Genomic DNA, 22,476 nt, shown 5'->3' with positions numbered 1-22,476 from the left:
CTTTAGAGGTTTATAAAATCATGAGAGCAAGTTTTGAGAAGATTTGTAGCTCAGGTTGAGATTCTGACCGCAGGTTTGCTCACTGAACTGGAAGGTTCATTTTCAGATGTTTTGTCACCGTACTAGGTAACATCTTCAGTGAGTCTCCGAATGAAGTATTGATAGTGAAGCTCGCTTTCTATTAAAATGTTTGAGTCAGAGGGCAATGGGATTGGGTGGGTTACTCTTTGGAGGGTCGTCGTGAACTTGGTGGGCCGAAGGCCCTGATTCCACGCTACAGGGAATCTAATCTAATCTAATCTAATCGCAATTATTAGTAACTAATAAGTGACATCAATGTGCTGAAACTATTTATGTTGGACTTCAAGATTCTTAGCCTTTTATCAATGTTCATTAAATTGCATTCTGTTGAAGGAAATTGTAGCTTCAAGTGTTACAAAATGCATTCTTATGTTATGGTTTCACTGTTTCAAATAATGTTCAACCCCCAACAGGAAAACAACAGAAGACACTTTACCACTACCTTTTTAAACTATATGACTTAACTCATGCTACACTTTGGACTGCCACAGGAGTATTTAAGGCACTCGCACTATAAGTCAAACACGACATGACCAACATTTACTAAGAGCAGCAGCAGTCTTCCCATTAAACTGGCCTTTGCTAGCTTGGATAATTTCACATTTAATTTGCAGCCAATGGCTTGAGTTTGTGCTGGAAAACCAGGGGCAGCAGATTACATGTCTCATGCAATCTTAAAATTCTACTGCCACCAGTCAGAAGAGGATACATTTTTTAACCTTTGAATGAACACAAATATGACATGTAGGTTTATGGTTAATAAAGTCCATTGCACAGATCTGCCACTTTGAGATATCACTAAATGTTTCTGAAGGGATTGTTGTTTGTAAGCCCATTGGGTTAACAAAAATTGTAACCAGAGGAACAAATCTTCAGCAAAGATTTAACACAATACACATTGTAATCATAACCGAACACTGGGCTCAAGGTTTGACACAAGTCATTGCAATTTATAAGAAATGTATTTTTTTCAAGATGAATTAAAAGTGCAGTTTAAGTAATAATATTTAAATGAGATCTACCGTTCTTTTCAAGATCCCCAGATGTTTTCAGTGATAAAGTTGTAAGACTGCTTCATTTGACAATGGAGGAGTTAAGAACTAGAGTTGCATGCATGACATTAGTAGTATTTCTCAATCACCAGTTCGCTTGTGTTTTGGTTTTGATTGACAGGTTTTTGTGGGGTTGGAGGGATGGGGAAAAGGCAGCTCATGAACTACGAGGCACGTACAATAAATTTTAGTTCCATCCTCAGTTTACTTGAACAGCTGCAGTTTTGGCAAGAGGGGAACTAAAGGCATATGGTGCCATTTTTGCTTCGGGAAAACTAAGCCAAGTACATGCTGTAAAGGACCGTGAATGCTGGTATACTTGTTTTCGAAGGTTTTAAAGGAATGGTGACAATTAAGGACGGTATTGGCCTCTATACTGATATAAATAATAGTGATGTTAATGTTGCTCGCTGTTATTTGTTAACAAACTTTATTGCAACTTCAGGTGAAGGGCAATGAACAGTTAAACCTGGACATGCAAACGCTTCTTTGCAAGTTCTTTCATTTAGTTTCACAAAAACAGCACCTTGTGGTCTGCTTAACCACTGAACAGCACTGAATGGCTTGAAGGTGCAGTATTTGCATAAGGACTGCAACTGCTCATGAAGTCATTGCCATCATCTTCTCAAAAACAACCAGGAATGGTCACTAAGCATTGGACTAGTGAGCAATACCACATCACATAAATAAACAAAATTGAACACCAGAAACCAATTACAATCACCACACAAACTTAAGTTCGGGTACTTATTTGCTAAACCAAAAGAAAAATCTTAATGCAATGTGTTGTTTCTGATACAGATGACATGCCATTTTCATTGCCTTTTAATGGTATAAGGGCATTAAGTTTCTCTCAGCACACTACTGCCTATACTTCAAACATGGATTGGGTTTATAATAACCATGGACTTGCCTATGAAAACAACATTTTGCACTGTAAAGTTTTTGGGAAGAAATCTGAATCATAATGGGTAGGTGAACGGGATTTAATTTATTTTGGGTGTGACAGCTAACCAGACAAATCGCCAACAGTACCTGACCACAGAAAAGACACTCACTGCGTTGAGTGAAATCAAGGAAAGCATGAAATTGAAGTAGTCACTGTTGAAAACATCTCTGTTTTTCATGAACTTCAGGTTCTCATCTCGTACCATCTAATAGAGACAAAAGGACACAGACTACATGGTTATAGATGTTTCCACTGAAGAAATAATGTGAAGCGTTCCAGTTACCAATGCAAAAACTGATGCAGAGTTTGGAAATTATGCAGCTCTTGTTGTAACTGACGATTAATAAACACAAACACAAATAGGGTGCATCTTTTCAGGGAAATTCTTTTTTTTCAACGTTATTCCCAAGCCCCTTACACAAGATTAGAATTAGGCATGTGGAAGCTGAAAAGACAATCCACTTTTAATGACCTGACGCATAGTTTTCTCTGTGCACACTCAATAAACAGAATGACATACAAGGAATACAACATCAATAAGTACATTCTAAAAATGCTTTCAAAGTGTGAAAGCAACTAACATGTCCAATTTGGAAGGAGGCTTGTGAGGAGCATAGACACTAGTATCAGTAACAGTTCAGTCAAGGGCTTTCTGCATAATTCTAATAAGTTCCCAACATTATCCTTCACCCTTAATGAGGACATAAATTAAGTTAGGTTTTCTGAAATAGTGAAATATCTGGAAGAAAATAAAGCATGTTACTAAATGAGTACAATAGATTTCAAGTAAAATTTGGATTTTTGGGGACAAAATTCATAGGTGAAATTTCCAACTGAAAAATTACAAATTAATACATCAACATTCTATCTTATCCCTCTGTCGCTCAAATAAACCTCGCAGTTACTTTTATCTCATCTGAATGACGACTGTACAGTAACAACATTGGCAACAAACCACAGCACATTCTCGGTCACGTTTTGGTAGTTTCTGATATCAGTTAAGGCTGCACACAAACACTCAAGGCTGGCACATTCACCAAGTTTAAAGCAGACAGTCAGCTCAACAGCAGTAAAGTTAATCATTTTTTCAGCTTTAACAATTTTGTAGGCATTTTGGCCATAACATAATTTTCAATCATCAACTGCTCAGTGGTGCGAAGGATACTCCTAGCATTCCATGTCATGGAAAGCTAGCAAATAATTGATTTCTTCCTTGTAATTCCTCTCACTTTCTGCAGGGCAAAGATATGGGCATAGGTACCAGCATGGGCCTTAGTTATGCCTATGCCTTTGTGAGGTAAATGGAACATTCCTTGTTTCAGATCTGCTCAGGTTCCTCTGCACAACTTTCTCCAGAACACTGATGAAATTATCAGTGTGGCTTCCTTCTCTTGTTCTCAACTGGAAAGATTTATCAATTTTGCTTCTCATGTTCACCTTGCCTTCACATGCATTTGGTCTATCTCCAACTCCTCACTTCCCTTCCGTAACATCCTTGGTCCTTACATACTATCCCTCACCTACTTATCAGCCTCTGTATCCAAAGAATTGTAAGCCATCATTTGTCACCTCCAATGGGATGCCACAACTAGTTTACGGATTTCACAAAATTGGAGGTGTAATGGACAGTGAAGAAGGTTACCTCAAGAGTACAACAAGATCTTGATCAGTTGGGCCAATCGGCCAAGGATTGGCAGATAGAATTTAATTTAAATAAATGTGAGGTCCTGTATTTTGGAAAAGCAAATCAGAGCAGGACTTATACACTTCATGGTTAGGTCTTGAGGAGTGTTGCTGAACAAAGAGATCTTGGAATGCAAGTTCAGAGTTCCCTGAAGGTGGATTTGCAGGAAGATAGGTTAGTGAAAGTGGCATTTAGTATGCATGCCTTTACTGGTCAGTGCACTGAGCATAAGAGTTGGGATGTCATGCTGTGGATATACAGGACATTGGTTAGGCCACTGTTGGAACACTGTGTGCAATTCTGGTCTCCTTGCCATGCTGTGAAACCTGAAAGGGTTCAGAAAAGACTTACAAGGATATTGCCAGGGTTGGAAGGTTTGAGGTACAGGGAGAAGACTGGAGCTAATCTCCCTGGAGCCTCAGAGGCTGAGGGGTGACCTTATAGAAGTTTATAAAACCATGAGGGACGTGGACAGGGTGAATAAATAAGGTCTTTTCCCCAGAATGGGGAAGTCCAAAACTAGAGTTTAAAGGTGAGAGGGGTAAGATTTAAAAGGGACTTAAGGTCAGCATGATAGCTCAGTGGTTAGCACTGCTGCCTCACAGGACCAGGGACCCGGGTTCGATTCCCGCCTCGGGCAGCTGTCTGTGTGGAGGTTGTACATTCTCCCTGTGTCTGCATGGGTTTCCTCAGGTGCTTCGGTTTCTTCCCACAATCCAAAGATATGCAGGTCAGGTGAATTAGTCATGTCAAATTGCCCATAGTATTGTGTGCATTAGTCAGGGGTAAATATAGGGTAGGGAATGGGTCTGGGTGGGTTACATTTCAGAGGGTTAGTGTGGACTTGTTGGGCCTAAGGCCCTGCTTCTATACTGTCAGGAATCTAATCGAATCTAAACTTGTTCAAGCAGGGGTTTTTAAAATCATGAGGGGCATGGAGAGGGTGAATAGCCAAGGACTTTTTCCCAGGATACAGGAGTTAAAAGCTAGAGAATATAGGTTAAGGAGAGAGGATAAAGATATAAAAAGGATGTAAGGGTAAACTTTTTCACGCAGAGGGTGGTGCGAATATGGGAACGAGCTGCCAAAGGAAATGGTGGCGGCTGATACAATTACAACATTTAAAAGACATCTGAATGGGTATATGAATAGGAAGGGTTTAGACAGATAAGGGCCAAATGCTGGCAAATGGGACTAGGTTAAATTTCGGATATCTGGTTGGCATGGATTGAGTTTGATCGAAGGGTCTGTTTCCGTGCTATACAGTTCTATGACTCTTTGACTAGGGATGCATTCCCCACCCCTCCCCTCCCCCGTCAGCATTCCACGTGGAGTGTTCCACCTGAGATAGCTTGGCACAGTCCTCCTCCACTCATTTCATCTCCCTCATCCTCATGGCATCTTACCATATAATTGCAGAAGGTGTAACACCTACTAGTTCACTACCTCCCTCCTCATTCCAGAGGTAATTTCAGGTGAAGCAGTAACTTACCTCTACTTCATTCAACCTTATAGGATTGCAGGGTATTTTGGGACCTCCTGTTGCTGAAAGGTGCTAAGTAGATATCCTAGAATTTGTGGATATATAGAGTCATAGAAAAGAAACAGACCCTTTGGTCCAACCCGTCCATGCTGACCAGATAAACCAACCCAATCTGCCAGCACCTGGCCCATATCCCTCCAAACCCTTCCTATTCATATACCCATCTAGATGCCTTTTAAATGTTGCAATTGTACGAGCCTCCACCACTACCTTTGGCAGCTCATTCCATACATGTACCACCCTCTGTGTGGTAAAGTTGCCCTTTAGGTCTCTTTTATATCTTTCCCCTCTCACCCTAAACCTATGCTCTCTAGTTCTGTACTCCCCAACGCCAGGGAAAACACTTTGTCTATTTATCCTATCCATGCCCCTCATAATTTTGTAAACCTCTATAAAGGTCACCCCTCGGCCTCCGATGCTTCAGGGAAAACAGCCCCAGCCTGTTCAGCCTCTCCCTATAGCTCAAACCCTCCAACCCTGGCAACATCCATGTAAATCTTTTCTGAACCCGATCAAGTTTCACAACATCTTTCCAATAGGAAGGAGACCAGAATTGCACGCAATATTCCAACAGTGGCCTAACCAATGTCCTGTACAGCAGCAACATGACCTCCCAACGCCTGTACTCAATACTCTGACCAACAAAGGAAAGCATACTAAATGCCTTCTTCACTATCCTATCTACCTGCAACTCCACTTTCAAGGAGCTATGAACCTGCACTCCTAGGTCTGTTTGTTCAGCAACACTCCCTAGGACCTTATCATTAAGTGTAGAAGTCCTGCTAAGATTTGCTTTCCCAAAATGCAGCGCCTCGCACTTATCTGAATTAAACTCCATCTGCCACTTCTCAGCCCATTGACCCATCTGGTCAAGATCCTCTTGTAATTTGAATCACTGTCCACTACACCTTCAATTTTGGTGTCATCTACAAACTTACTAACTGTACCTCTTATGCTCGCATCCAAATCATTTATGTAAATGATAAAAAGTAGAGGACCCAGCACCAATCCTTGTGGCACTCCACTGGTCACAGGCCTCCAGTCTGAAAAACAACCCTCCACCACCAACCAGCTTTGAGCCAGTTCTGTATCCAAATGGCTAGTTCTCCCTGTATTCCATGAGATCTAACCTTGCTAACCAGTCTCTCATGTGGAACCTTGTCGAATGCCTTACTGAGGACCATATAGGTCATATCTACCACTCCGCCCTCATCAATCCTCTTTGTTACTTCCTCAAAAAACTCAGTCAAGTTTGTGAGACATGATTTTCCACACACAAAGCCATGCTGACTATCCCGAATCAGTCCTTGCCTTTCCAAATACATATACATCCTGTCCCTCAGGATTCCCTCCAACAATTGCCCACCACCGATGGACAGTCTCACTGGTCTATACTTCCCTGGCTTGTCCTTACCACCTTTCTTAAACAGGGGCACCACGTTAGCCAACCTTCAGTCTTCCAGCACCTCACCTGTGACTATTGATGATACCAATATCTCATCAAGAGGCCCAGCAATCACTTCTCTAACTTCCCACAGCGTTCTAGGGTACACCTGATCAGGTCCTGCCGGTTTATCCACCTTTACCTGTTTGAAGACATCCAGCACTTACTCCTCTGTAATATGGACATTTTACCAGGAGTCACCATCTATTTCCCTACATTCTATATCTTCCATATCCTATTCCACAGTAAATACTAATGCAATATACTCGTTTAGTATCTCCCCCATCTCCTGCAGCTCCATAACAAAGGCTGCTTTGCTGATCTTTGAGGGGTCCTATTCTCTCCCTAGTTACCCCTTTGTCCTTAATGAATTTGTAAAAACCCTTTGGATTCTCCTTAATTCTATTTGCCAAAGCTATCTCATGTCCCCTTTTTGCCCTCCTAATTTCCCTCTTTATACTCTTATAAGGATTCATTCGATCTATGTTGTCTGTACCTGACATATGATTCGTTCTTTTTCTTAACCAAACACCCTTAATTTCTTTAGTCATCCAGCATTCCCTATATCTACCAGCCTTTCCTTTCATCCTAACAGGAATATACTTTCTCTGGATTCTCGTTATCTCGTTGCTGAAGGCTTCCCATTTTCCAGCCGTCCGTTTACCAGCGAACATCTGCCCCCAATCAGCTTTTGAAAGTTCTTACCTAACACCGTCAAAATTGGCCTTCCTCCAATTTAGAACTTCAACTTTTAGATCTATCGACTGCCTACTTTGACTTTAGTTAGTAGTAAAGGAGAAATGGCGGGACTGCGTCTCAGAGAGGCTCATAAGACTGACTCCAAGAAATGCCTGAAAACATGACTTTTTAAAAAGTCTCTTTCAATATCCACTTTACTAACTGAATCTATTATGACTTTTCTCTTTAGTTAAATATTAGCCAATTCTTACCTGATAAATTCTGGCTGGTAACTTTTCAACAAAGAGTCCCTTCTTCTCCCCCTTCTTTACCAGCTTAGTTAACAGGGAAAGGCGGTCGTTGTTTGGTCTATGTGGACGAGGTGACGACTGAGGTGAAACCTCAGGTGAAGAGGGAGCTGATCTACCAAAAGTAACAACATGTACAAACCACAGGGTTAAACTCCAACAGCAAATAAGAAAACCCTCTTCTGCACCAGTCAAGGGCTCTTATACTCAGGATATACAGCTTCTCAAGTTATTCAGGAAATTAAAACCTACATGAGGAAAAGTCAACAAAGCCAACAAAAGACAACAAATTGTGAGGATTCTGAAAATCTGAAATAAAAATTTGGAATCACACATGTGCAGCAGCATCTGTATTAAGAAAAACAAAGTTAACATTTCAGGTGAATGTTCTTTCAACAGAACATATCAAAAGAAAAAAAAAATATGGAAAAAGTCTCTTCGGTCCAGTCAGTCCATGCCGAACATAATCCCAAATGAAACTAGTCCCACCTGCCTGCTCCTGGCTCATATCCCTCCAAACCTTTCCTATTCAAGTACTCATCCGAATACCTTTTAAATGCTGTAATTGTACCCACATCCATCACTTCCTCAGGATGTCATTCCACACCCAAACCACCCTCTGTGTAAAAGAATTTGCTCCTCATGTCTTTTTAAAAACCTCTCGCCTCTCAGCTTAAAAGTGTGCCCCCTAGCCTTGAAATCTTGCAAACTAGGGAAAAGACAACTATCCTTAACTCTATCTATGCCCTTTGTTATTTTATAGAATTCTATAAGGTCACCTCTCAACCTTCTATGCTGCAATGAAAAGTGGCATTTCCAAGTTTCCTCCAGCCTATCCAGCCTTTCTTTATAACTCAATCTTCCACACCCAGCAACATCCTGGTAAATCTCTTCTGAACCCTCTCCAGCTTAACAACAAATAATGAAATACCACAGACCCAAGACGCTAAAATTCTCTCTTCTTAGATGCTATCTGAACTACAGTATTTTAACAGCATTTACTGTTTTGATTCGACAAAGACATTATTTACTTTTCAATTAGCTCATGTCAGAATTCATGATCTCGTTTTTAAAGAGTGAAGAAGCAGTGAATGATGACATTTGGAATTCATTCTATTTTGCAGAGGGACTTAGATTTGATACCAGTACTCCTTGAGGATATAAGGAAATAAAACTTTTCAGAAATTCAGATTTGTAGGAATGGTATGAATATGGCCACTTACATAATTAATGGAATGTTAATGATCATTTTACTTACAATGATAGATCCTCTGCTTCCTGACGAACAACACTGACTCGGCTTTTCTTTGGTAAAACAGGGGAATTTTGGTCTAACGTTCGCTGGTAAAACAACATGTAGGCATTCCAGTATCGACGACGGACTTCAGGATAGGGATTTGCTTAAAAACAAAAACAGAGCCATTTGAAATACACCTTCGAAGAAAACTATTCTGTTAATTTAATTTTGTATGATAGCTCACTTGAGTGTTAATTAAAATATCTTATCCAAACATTAAAGCTTTCTTTTATTAAAAAAAGTAAGGATTTAAAAACATTAGTAAAATTTGTCTTCCATTCTGAATAGTGAAAAGTTAACATCTATAGCAGGTCATTGAATTTGGAGTGGATTTGATTATTTCTATAATTGTTAATCATCTTTTAGATCTGCATGCTATTGGCAAGACTAGAATTTATTGCTTTGGCCTAGTTTTGAGATGGTGAACCTTTTTAAAACACTGTAGGCTGTATAGTGATGGCCTTTACATGTAGAGTGTGCACAATGTTCACCTTGCTCTGAGGCTCTAACAAATATTAAACCTTTGAATATCTAGCATTGGTAAGATGTAAATATAATTTGACACCTATCAGCCCGAAACTGAATGCTTAGGTTTTCCTGTGTGAAGATACGAACATCTTCCAGTCCTGGAGAACAATAAGCATGAGTTCATCCCCATTTCTGACCTTATGATGCAGGAAATGTAAATCATGAATCAGTTAGTTGAGCCTGAAACAGGAACTGAACAGAAACAGAAAACACCTGGGCAACTGAAATGGCTGATCTCAGGCAATCACAACCATAATTTGATTCCAGCAAGTGTAGCATTTTCTTTTTGATTGCCAATGCTTCAGTTTTAGTTAGAAAACCTTGTATCATGCTTGGCCAAATACTTCCTTGATGTCTCTACTTATTGTGATAATTCTTGGGTTCTGTTTCTCGCTTTCTTAACCAGATATTTCTTTTCTTGCTTGAGGAAAGATGCACAGGGGTGGAAGATATTACTGGAGACAGAAACCAGCGTTTCTGTATTTTAAGCATTACAGAAGATGCTAACAACCAGGTGAGAAAGGGCCTCAAGTTAGTGCACTTCCCTTGTCCCAGGTTATCTTCCTTGCTGCCTCACCTCCCAAACTCCATGCTTTTCATCTCACCTCTTACCCACTCCTCAGTCTGCAAAACTGGAAAAATTGAATGCACAAGCTTGTCCTTCAGAGTTGTACATTTGTTTTGGAGATTTTCACTAGATTCAGTTTTTACTTCATTTAACATTTGGGTGCGATTTGAATTTGCTTTACGCATTGCTTACAGAATTAGATTGGAATTTCAGTGGTCTTCTGTACATCATCTCCACCTGCTAACAATCAAGTCCCACTAAGAATCTGCCAAAAACACATTTGCTTACATGCTTTATGCATACACCCACATTACTTGTCTCTTAATATAGACTGCAAAATCAAGAGGGATTTTATTTTTATTTTCTTGCCTTGTTCTTTTAACTTGACCCTTTGTTAGCCAAAGCTTCAATGCAGCATAGTGGATAGAACAGTGCAGCACAGTACAAGCCCTTTGGCCCTCAATGTTGTGCCAACCTTAAGGAAGGAACAAACTCTTGATGACTATGTTGTATAGTTGCAAACTAACTTACATTGATCATACACTTTAGGTCTGTATTCTCCACCAAAACATTCAAACTCCAGTGTCTCGTCATTTAGGTCAAACTCTTCCACCACTGTGTCATTGAACTTGTACCACTTTCCTTTGGCACCAGTCCTGTAGAGTCAAAAAAGTGGATGTAAGCCCAGAACCAAACCAAATGTGGCACACATCAAGTTATTCATTAACTCTGATCAGTTACAGCCCTGAAAAATTCCAAGCACTTATATTTCCAAATTAACACTCCATTGGGATCAAAAATATTCTGTTTCTTAAATCATTCTTAATTTTTGCACTCACCTCCTGTCTTTAATGAATGAGTAATAGTGCCCAGCGTGTGCCTGGCCGCTATGAACAATCACTCCAACGAGCTCATAGTTTTCAGTTGGAGCACCTTTCTTTCGAGGAGAGCCTCCACCTAAGTGGTCACCTGCTTTGCCATTTTCACCATGCTCAGAAGAATGCTCTTGTCGTGCCATTCCAGACACAGTATATGGTTCCATGTTTAAAAGCCAAGGGAACTAGTAAGATAAAAGAAAAGTAAATGGAGATGAGTTGTGAAACAGTTCCGAATTTTATATCAGAGATGCTCTGAGTTAAGAATTTAATTGCTCACTGAGTCAACACATTGATTTGTAATAAATCAGTTTATTCAAGTTGATTGTGAAGGCGGCGTTTGGTATGCTTTCCGTTATTGGTCAGACTATTGAGTACAGGTGTTGGGAGGTCATGTTGCGGCTGTACAAGACATTGGTGAGGCCACTTTTGGAATAATGTGCGCAATTCTGGTCTCCTTCCTATTGGAAAGACGTTGTGAAATTTGAAAGGGCTCAGAAAAGATTTACAAGGATGTTGCCAGGGTTGGAGGATTTGAGCTATAGGGAGAGGCTGAACAGGCTGGGGCTGTTTTCCCTGGAGCATCAGAGGCTGAGGGGTGATTTTATAGAAGTTTATAAAATCACGAGGGGCATGGATAGGATAAATAGACAAAGTCTTTTCCCTGGGGTGGGGGAGTCCAGAACAAGAGGGCATAGGTTTAGGGTGAGAGGGGAAAGAGACCAAAGGGGCAACTTTTTCATGCCAAGGTTGGTACGTGTATGGACTGAAAATGTGTTGCTGGAAAACCGCAGCAGGTCAGGCAGCATCCAAGGAGCAGAGGAATCAACGTTTCGGGCATGAGCCCTTCTTCGGGTTCATGCCCGAAACGTCGATTCCCATGCTCCTTGGATGCTGCCTGACTTGCTGCGTTTTTCCAGCAACACATTTTCAGCTCTGATCTCCAGCATCTGCAGTCCTCACTTTCTCCAAGTGTATGGACTAAGATCCAACCCTGACAGCTGGTGGCACTTGAATTCAATTAATAAATCTGAAATCTGGTACCATCATCAGTTGTTGTAAGGAGCCATTTGGATCAGTAAACATCCATGAGAGAAGCAAATATGTCATCCTTACCCAGCCTGGCCTACATTAGTCTCCTCACCGACAGCAATTTGCTTGACTCTTAAATGTTCCTCAGAAATAGTCCTAACAAGCCACTCATTGCAAGGGGCAGATAGAGATGGGCAATGAATACTGACTCAGACAGCAATACTTAGATCCAAAATACAAAAAAAAAGTTGTGTGCATCAAGACAACTTTTTTTTTTGAAAAGCTTTTAAGGTTTTGGGTTTTACTCTACTCTGGTTTTGTCACCATCCATCCATAATTGTACATTGCTTAATGTTATGAATCACAAGTTCCGTCCAATAAATCACACTAAGATCATGGAATCAAAAGACAACTGATGTCACTAAACAATTATTCGGTGGAATGTGCCACTCCTACAATGTGATTCTCTTCAGCTTTTATAGACCACGTGTACAGTGTTAGGCAAACATTCAGCCTGCAAACGATAAGGCAGTTTATCTTAATGTTGCACAGGCATGAGACATGCACCAAAACATTCATAAATATCTGAGACCATTCTTAATATGCAAAGAACTGCCAAACAGATGCTTACATCATTGCATCACATCATGGCTACAACTGTTTACCTCAGCGACCACAGAGAAGAACAGATCTGAGCCATGTCTTTATCTCAGACGCTGCTCAGGATGTTTCAGGACTTTTGAATGAGATGCTATTTCAGTGCTTTGTGCCAAATGCTTTGATTAAGTCAAGTCCATATACATCTCCAATCAGATTACAGTCAAAGCTATTCCAGCTCTGCCAAAGGACGGGAACGCAAGCCAATGAGTAATGCAAATTCCTTCCAGTTTACAGAAAACAGCCAACAACTTGAGAAAACCGCTGGTAATAGTAAGAAAAAACCTACTAATACAGCATGGCAAAAAAGACAAACTAGTTCACATTGTAATATGATTTTGTGCATTTGGATAATAACACTTTTTGTATTAGCGATATGTAAAGGCTACACATTTACCCGTATTTGTTCATCGTATTTGATAGAGCGCCCACTTTCCCAATCGAACCCAAACCTCATTAAATGGATGACTAACATATTAGGTAGAGACTTAATGCACATTCGCTTCACTGTTGTTCTCTGGATATAAAAACACAAAAGTGATTAGTGTAAACCAATAACATTTCCATACAAAAGGAAAAATCTACAATCTCCATTAAATATATCTACTGATAGTTATTACAGAAACATGAGCACTCGAACATAGCGAAATTTAATTTCACAATTTAATAAATCTCTCATCATGAGATAATTTTTAGCATGTAACAATAACCTATATTTATACTGTGTCTTGAACATGGGAATCATTCCAATGTACTATTGAATTCTATGTTAAAAAACAGACACTGGGAAAGGTGACAAAAACCTGATCCAAGTAGGGTCTCAAAAAGGAGAGCCAGAAACTCAAAAGATTCAAGCAGGATTTTCAGGGTGTGTGGTCTGAAACAGCTTGCAGATACAGCTATTACTGTTGGGGTAAAGGCAAGGAATGATGCACAAGAGGTTGTTGTGAAAAGAATAGATTGTAGTGCTGGAGATGATAGCGAGAGGGAAGCAGAAGGAGGAATTCAATAAATGTGGATATTGGATGGTTTGTCAAAGTTATTGAACAGTCTGATGAAAGGTCCTGTCTGAATGCTAACCACCATCTTCTAAAATGCATTCAAGACATTTCTATGCTTTTATCTCCAACATGACTCTATCAAGTGATTGCTTTCTTATTTCCCCAAGACTTACATTTGTGAAACAGTGACAACTTCCAGCTCATAGTCATACTTCATCGAGCTTCCAAAATACAGCGACCTGTATCCTGTCCCTTACCAACTCCTGCTTGTTTATCCATCCTGTTTTTCAAAAATAATATTGAGGTCTTATCCTACAAAAAGGATGAATTCATCCTCTTTCTCAAATCATTCTCCAGCCTTGCAACATCTTCTCTCTCTAATTTTTTCCAGTTGTCGGTGGGTCTTGCATAGGTTTTGGTGGACATAATCTAAACAAATTCAATGTATAAAACCAACAGCATGCAGCCTTCAGATATATTCTCATCATGTCCAGACTTACAATTTCAAATCTTTGTTGCTGAATTTTTCACATTAAATTCTTGCAATAGCTAGAAAACAGGTTTTGGTACAAGGTCTGCTAATGCTGTCTCAGCATCAAGTATCGATCAAAGTAATTTGCTTAATTCAATACAAACTGCCACATACTGATAAAAACCTGGATGACCTTCAGTAATTTTACCTTTTCTTTACACTTCTCACAGTAGTATGCATTGCCTCCTTCAAGGACCTCGCCTCTCACGAACTGATCCAGTGATATCTCAAGGCTTTGGCAGGACGTCACTCCTAGGTTCAGTGCCATGAATGCTTCCTCACGCTCATATCTACAGAAAAGATTGAGTAGAGGCTCAAAGTTACAAGGAGTACATCTACTCTGGCAACCAGCTGGCATTTGTTAGCTCTGAAGTTAACAAGTTTTAGACATTTATCTTCAGAGTCAAGTGCCAAATAAGATGCAAGCAAGCACTTTTGGGTGTTGCTACTGAAGTTTAAATAGGCCTTGGCAATTTACAATAATTCTTTTGATGGTCACACCAGAAGAATGATTTTTGTTATAGGTGGACAATTTCCAAGCACACTATGTTGGAGGAAGACTAAAAGGAAATCTGTGCTTCATATGAACACTGCAATTGGGAGTCCCAAATGCTCTCAAGGCACGAGGTCAAATTTTGACATTTGAGAAGTGTTTTGGATTATGTTTTATATTGATAGAATTACACAAATTTAAACTGTGTCTTGAATACCTTTTAGCCTCATTAGCTGAGTGGCTTTACGCAGGTTACAGGAGTTTTGCTACCAGAGAGTTTTAGAAAACACTAAAATAGCAATCACAAAGGAATGCAGAGGTTTATACTGAGGTTAGTAGCTGGCAAATTCAGGAATGTGCATGGTGCTGGCTGGTCAAAGTCTGAAACTAATGTCTACCAGAAATTCAGCATTCCTTTGCCACTGATAAACTTATCAGAGTGACTTAGCAGAAGATCAAAAGAGCTTGCATGAAAATGAATGGTCTAGAAAGAGTTTTAAAAATCACACTGGTCCAGATCATCCAATAAAGGAACAACCTTCCAACTCTCATTGCTGATGGGTGTTGAAACCATGAAGAAACCCACAAGTAAGCACATGATCAATTCTCATGTTGCAAATTTAATCTTCGAATTGCTGGTTTTAACCTACCCAGAATATTCCATGATTGGCTAGAACCAAACAAACTTGGGCTGCTTACCCATAGACAACACTGATTTTTTACACGGATATAGTTAAGAATTTGGCATAACAGATCGAAAACCTGCTCAACAGTTTAATTAAGTAAAATTAGTTGTAGTGTTAAATCATGCCAGCAACGATATGTTTATAACCACCACCAAATGCATGGCAATGTTTATACAGTCTAACCCCCAACCAAAAAAAAAGTGAGGCTAACTGATGTGCCTCTTTACAAATTGTTCACACGTTCCCTTTTCCCCATTCCAAAATCGTCCTCTGGCTCTTGCCAAGCTGCTGCTAGAAGAATCTGCATTCTTGAGTGCAAAGGGGCAAGGATGTGAGGGAAGGAGATGAACACAGCTGAAGGGATCTTAGTAAGTTTGGCACCATCAGCGAGGGGAAATTGTATAGTTTTAGGGCTGACAGGTACATTTAAAACAAAGTTACTCAATGAATTGAAGACATAAACTAAAGACATGTCCCTTAAGGTATGACAAATGAAAGGAGTCACAGCTATGCTAGAATCACACTCAACAATTTGTCTCCTAATCTTTTATCCCTGCTGAACCCTGCACCCAGGTTTGAGAGGTTCTCCCAGAAAATAGTAACAGTGCAAATTAAATTGCCATTTGCACTGAACACAAAATGGAAGATCTGAGACAAAAACATTCCTCCTCCTCCACATTCCAAAAACATTGCAAAGATTAAGCTGCAGAACTCCTTACTAAATAAAAATCTATAATCCATTAAAACATAGGGTTTGTATCCATTTCCTTGAAATACTTGTTTGTCAACCGACATGGGGGTAAAGTTACTCACCTGTGAGGACAATCTTTGCAGATTTTCTGATCAGAGAAGATGCCCTGGAAAGTGTTCTTGAAAAACTGTTCACGTCCAAGTTTCTGCCACGACACCAAAGTATTGAGAGTTGTATCATGAAAACATAAGAGGATTCTGAATGTGCCGAAGTGCTGTTATATGCCTACCTTAAGGTGCTCATCCAACTGGTCTATTAGACTGGTAAAAAACTCATATGCATCTTGTTGTTCACGTACATACAGCTCCTTATTCCAGAGTTTAAAAATCTGAGAAGAGAATATGTAGGGATGTAAAGAATTAATACTCAACATCTGCTATAAATATTATCTGGACAACAGTTTATTTTGCAAATCAGACGAGCATTTATCTTACTTTTCTTTTTTCTAAAGATAATGTAACTCAGTAAAGACAGAAGTCAGGCAAATGGCTTTCAGGTTCCCCTGTGTTGCTGTGCATTCAGCAAATAGATTTCTGACTGGGATTCATTTTTTTCCTCCTGTGTGAGAAGTGAACTGGCAAAAACTCAATGTCAAAACAACAGGGTTTTAACTAAGAATTTAGTGCTGACGAAAGTGGAAATGCCAGAACGTATCATGAAATGGGAAAAGGCCACTTGATTAATTTCTTCCAATAATCTAGTATCAGCACAGTTGAAAACTATTATGGTACAGTGCAAACAAGTGCAGGGACAGATTTGAAGGCAAGCACATGGATATTCACATTAACTTATTGGGAAAACTACTGGAGCTTGCTGTTGTGGTACATTAATATTTGCCTTGGGTGAAAGTGATGGGGTGCAGATGAGGACCTGTTTTACAGTATTTTGGAAGAGGTGACTCATGTGGAGAATGAAACAGGGTTGTCTTGCAGGCAAAATACAAGAAATCAACAAGGTGTAAAAGAAAAAGCTAAAATGTTGGCATCAAACTCTGAGAGGTGAATAATGTGTGGGGGAAGTAACAATATTGGGAAATAAGCTGAGAACACAATTAAGAGTTGGTAGATGGAAAGTTTCATGCACTCAATGTCAGAGCCATATAAGTTTTTGCAGAACCTTGTCAGGATGCATCGGAATTTGATGATATTAAGCTGGAGGAAATTAAGGCTCATCATTTTGTTAGATGGACAGTTGAAGTAGTAAAACCAAAACACCGAATGGCATCAGCATAGAGATAGAAATTGATCTACATTGTTCTAACTGAGAAGTAGCATAAAAATAAAGGAGGTAACTAGGTATCAAGCCTTGGGTACAGTCAAGTTAATTTAGCGGGCACAGGAGATTACAATAGAGAGATGGTTCTCAAAAATGAAGGGGAAGGGTCAATGACAAATATGGAGCTGTAGTTACACAATAAGTTTGTTGCTGAACAGTGGCATAGAGAGCATGCAAGTCCTCAGGATTAATCTTTGGAATATGCTGGTTACCTCAGCCAGGGAAACATTGATTGGGGAAAACGTGAAATGTGAATTGAAGTCAGTGATCCGATTCCAAATATGTATCAAATAATTACAATCGGAAAGAGAATGAACATTAAGTGGCAAAATGGATTTGGATTTGTGATCAATACTGCATGAGATGCACAGTTGCATAGCAATGGGAATTATCTACAGAAGAAACAAACAGCCTGCGCATACTGTGGCTTAGTGGTTAGCACTGTTGCCTCACAGCACCAGGGACCTGGGTTCAATATCCCCCTCCCTGCAACTGTCTGTGTAGAGTTTGCACATTCTCCCAGTGTCTGCGCGGGATTCCTCTGGGTGCTCCAGTTTCCTCCCACAATCTGAAGATGTGCAGGTTAGGTTAGGTGAATTGACCATGCTAAATTGCCCATAGTGTTCAGGGATGAGTAAGTTAGGTGCATTATTCTGGGGTAAATATAGAGTAGTAGGGGAATGAGTCTGGGTGAGTTACTCTTCAGAGGGTTGGTGTGACCTTGTTGGGCCCAAGGGCCTGCTTCCATATTGTAGGAATTCTATGATTGATTAAAAAAAACCCAACATCTTTTTAGACATATACATGCACAGCAACCTTAAAGGAAATTCAGTGCAACAAGCAGGCATTGTAAGCAAAGCTGAAGTCAAAGAGACACAGATTGTTGTGTCTTCTCAAGGTTAAACAATCCACTGACACGTACGGTAAAGTTCACACAGAAATAGTAAAAGCTGTCTGCACTCAGCCACACCTCAGAAAGCCATCGCTTAAAAAAAAAAGAGTAGAAAGGAAGGGATAAATTCATTGTTTCTTCATTCAGTTATTTAACATTTGAGGTATAGCTCAGTGCCAACAAAATTTATGGAATGATGGTAATGAACTCTATTTAGTTTGGAAGAGTTTTGTTAATCAGAAAGAAGGCTTGATGCCATTTTATCCCAGCATAATTCCCAATTTACTGCACACTGGGAGTATTAAGCTCAATTCCAAGATATAGTCCTAGAATATTCAATTATATAATACTGGTCAACATTTCTATATACTACTGAATCAGTTTCATAATCAATATATTATTGTGATTACACTTTGAAGTAATTAGTTTGTTGCACAGCACTCATATCTTGAGAATGAGACAAAGTACTGGATGAATAAAACATTTATGTTTAGTTGCATTTTTCTTATCTGTTTTTGATTTGGCAGGTATAAAATCCTTAGGAAGGTCACTGGACTCAAAACAATAATGCTGTTTGCTCTTTACAGATGCTGCAAGACCTGCTGAGTTTTTCCAGCAATTTTTGGAAAACGTCTGCCTTAATTAAAATTTGCACTCAGAGCCCAGACCGTTTACACTAAATTCATTCTCTGGTGCTAAATCAATGTTCTCCCTGCTGTTTAGGGATTGGTCAGTTGGCTAGATGGTTACTTTGTGATGCAGGGTGATGCCAATACAATGCGTTCAATTCCCACACTGGCTGAAGTTACCATGAAGCACTTCCCTTCTCAACATCTCACCTCGTGACCCTCAGGTTAAACCACCACCATTTGTCTCTCTCTGAGACAGCATTTGGTATGACGACTTTACCTTGTAGTGCACATTCATTACTACTGGTGACAGTTTATTCCGCAATTGAGTGACAAATAAGTCAAGTTACATTTGGTTTGAAATCGCCTGTTTTGTCAAATATTTGTTTTGTCTTCCTAGTTTGGTAACTAGCACACATGTTCAGGACCAAGTGTTGGATTCAGAACTGCGATAGAGCTGTATAGAATGTAAGGCAAAATTCTTAAACTAATGTTCATATCAACAAGGTTAAGTTGGGATGTTATTTTCAAGCACTAAATAGTTTTCAAAACAACATCTTGTGTATTTGCTAAAAAAAAAGTCCAATTAATTAATTACTGAGTGTAAGAGTCTATATTATTTCCAAGTTTCTCACCTTCCAGAAAGTCTCTGGGACATAATATTGTAACTTGCTTTCCATCAAATGCCCAAAGAGGGACTGAACCTGATAGAAAACATTCTCTTCTGGATTCTCATCATCGTCATCATCCACTGATAGCATTGCCTGTAAGAAGGGGAGAAAAGTCAAAAGGTGAGAGAAATCTAAACTAAGGCCATCATTCTTTTTCTGTTTATTACTAAATCTATTTAGTTTAACAGAATCTATTAAATATTATCACTTTAAAGATTTGGGTTACATTTATTGTCCATCTCTAGATGCCCCATGGTCCCTCTGTGCATTTTTTGGCTACCAACTACTTGGGAGGATATGAAAAAAAAGAGGAATTATTTACAACATTTGGTTTTCAAATCTTTCCTTTTATTATTTGGCACATGCATTGATCACCTGTACAGGGGATACATTTGTGAAGCAATAAAGGTTAAAATAAGTATGCCTTAAGTTGCTGCCTCTATGTCATCCATTTGGAAATTTATGAACTGGCCATGTAGCTTGATTAAGGTATTGAACTTTAAAGTCTGACATCAATCTGTACCAAAATAAACAATGAAGCTATGGATAGTATCAGAAAAGGGCTGGCCTATTGATTTTGATACCTAATAGTTGTTGGCAATAGGGCGCTTGCGTCAAAACTGATTTATTTTACTTTCTCAGTGGATTTGGCTTTAAGTACAAACTATGTTAAGGAAAGAGTGCAAGCATCAGATTCAAACTATGAACCCAAACATTTTTTAAAAATACATTAGTTCTCTACCTCAAAAATTTAATTACCATTTTTAATTACTTTTGCACAGCTTTCCAAAAAAGGAGTTCAAAATAACATGCACCTAAAAACAGAACATAATTGTTGAAATACATTCACTCATTATTTTCGTTTAGTATTTCCCTTTCACAGAATGCCAGTTAGAAAATTCAATACGTTGACGATCAAAGGCAGGAACCACCATCCCTTTAGTGATGAATTTTCATAAAAGACAATGGATTTCAATAATTAGAAATTCTCAAAAAAGCTGCAAGGACTAGGTCATTGATAATTTCACATTTGCGACAGATCAGACAAGGCTGTATTGTGAGAGATATTTTCCTGTAGAAAAGAGAGGACTAAGTCATAAAGTTTCTGGAGCGCAGACATAATAAGCCTCTTTCTGCAGTGTAACTAGACAGTGGGTACAACATTCCAAATTAATATTCTAGTACATATTAAAATTTGAACTAGAACAAAACTATTCAAAAATGATTCCTATTAAAGAATTGAGGACAATATTTGCACCTGCCATTCCTGAATCATAAACCTGTCTGCACTGTCAAGGAGGAGAAAGTGAACATTGTCAAGGAGTGGGTCTCATTTTCATCTACTAGCGGACATTCCTTGCGAAGCATCGAATTATATACCTGCCCATGTGGACTCAGTTGATGAAAACTAAGCAGAAATAGACAGTTAAAACACTCATACCTCCGGTAATCCAGGCTGCATGTAAAGTTGTTGAAATACTGCATTCATGTAGCATGTGGCTCCTCCATTCTTCAATCCCACAAATCCAGAGACAGAGCGGCTATCAACAGGTGGCAAGTACTAAATACAAAAGTACCAGGTATAAATAACAAAATTAACAATTTAATAAATATAAATCATAGAATTGACTAATAATTCAGAGAAATTCTGTTGCTGCTAGTTTTGAAGTCAGAAGTCATACGACACCAGGTTATAGTCCACCAAGTTGACTTCAACTGACATACGAGAAGCACTCTGAAAGCTTGTGATTTTAAATAAACCTATTGCGCTATAACCTGGTGTCATGTGAATTCTGATTTCTTTCACCCAGTTCAACACCGGCATTGCCATGTCATTGCTAGTTTTAAAATAACTCCAACAGAATAAATTAGATTTCCGGCAAAAATAAAGATTTCAGGTTAAGTCTTAAGGTAAACATATCAGAAAAACAAAGGTAGCAATGTGAGCTGAAGAAATACAACACAATCTTTGAACTTTAAGATGCACTGTAGACAGAAATTGAGGGTTGAGGGCTGAACAACTTCAATTTAAAAAAACTGAAACCTTAAATATGAAGAAAAACAATATAAAAAGACAAGGATTATGAATGAAATAACTGCAATTCTATTCTCTAGCTTTACAAAAATCAATGTTCGCTATACAAATACTTTGTTTTGAGGTAAACATGATGGCACTGACGTTTTATAACTTTTAAAAAAATGTATTCATGATTTGGAGATGCCAGTGTTGGACTGGGGTGTACAAACTTAAAAATCACACGACACCAGGTTATAGTCCAACAGGTTTAATTGGAAGCACACTAGCTTTCGGAGCGACGCTCCTTCATCAGGTGATAGTGGAGGGCTCAATCCTAACACAGAATCTATAGCAAATATTTACAGTGTGATGTAACTGAAATTATACATTGAAAAATTGATTGACTGTTAAGCCTTTCATCTGTTAGAATACAGTGATAGTTTCACTTCTTTCATGTGTAAATCACAAAACCTTTTTTTTAGAACGTTGCATTCTCGGGTTAGCTGTTAACAATGGTGGTAGCTAGACAATATGTTGAAGGTGTTGGCCCCCTGTGTTCTCTGTCTATGCCATGATGTTTAGATTGATTCTAATCTAAAAAGTGAGATAACGGATTTCTACATGAATGCATGCAGTTTTTGAGCAAAGTACAATGTAACCCTGAAAGTACAAATTCACCCCACAAAATATATGTTTGCATGTGGGTCTTTGTCTGTCTGTGTGTGTGTCTGTCTGTCTGGGTTGAGGGTTGTGAGTGTGAGAAAGTGTGTGTGTGTGTGTGTGTGTGTGTGTATTGAGTGCAGAGTGTCTTAAGTCTGTGAGGGGTTGCATGT

General features: G+C 39.1%; 1 protein-coding gene across 3 annotated transcripts in view; it reads right to left on the bottom strand.

Moving 5' to 3' along the window:
- Window positions 1-22,476, bottom strand: part of usp24 (ubiquitin specific peptidase 24) — a 187,091-nt gene that overhangs the window by 43,844 nt on the left and 120,771 nt on the right. For 2 of the 3 annotated variants that reach the window (XM_072574455.1, XM_072574456.1), the window contains exons 42-52: window positions 21,068-21,187; window positions 19,591-19,719; window positions 16,389-16,487; window positions 16,222-16,304; window positions 14,378-14,519; window positions 13,094-13,213; window positions 10,972-11,192; window positions 10,664-10,788; window positions 8,998-9,139; window positions 7,704-7,854; window positions 2,192-2,287 (exon numbers count right to left, since the gene is read on the bottom strand). In XM_072574455.1, coding sequence (XP_072430556.1) covers window positions 2,192-2,287; window positions 7,704-7,854; window positions 8,998-9,139; window positions 10,664-10,788; window positions 10,972-11,192; window positions 13,094-13,213; window positions 14,378-14,519; window positions 16,222-16,304; window positions 16,389-16,487; window positions 19,591-19,719; window positions 21,068-21,187 — 1,428 coding nt within the window. Of the gene's footprint in view, window positions 1-2,168; window positions 2,288-7,703; window positions 7,855-8,997; window positions 9,140-10,663; window positions 10,789-10,971; window positions 11,193-13,093; window positions 13,214-14,377; window positions 14,520-16,221; window positions 16,305-16,388; window positions 16,488-19,590; window positions 19,720-21,067; window positions 21,188-22,476 lie in introns of all 3 variants that reach the window. The other variant, XM_072574457.1, reaches the window with a different exon arrangement.

Source organism: Chiloscyllium punctatum, chromosome 7, assembly GCF_047496795.1.
Source record: "Chiloscyllium punctatum isolate Juve2018m chromosome 7, sChiPun1.3, whole genome shotgun sequence".
In the NCBI taxonomy this organism is placed as follows: Eukaryota; Metazoa; Chordata; class Chondrichthyes; order Orectolobiformes; family Hemiscylliidae; genus Chiloscyllium; species Chiloscyllium punctatum.
Note: the sequence above shows the minus strand (reverse complement) of the source record. Positions and strands in the feature narration are given on the sequence as shown.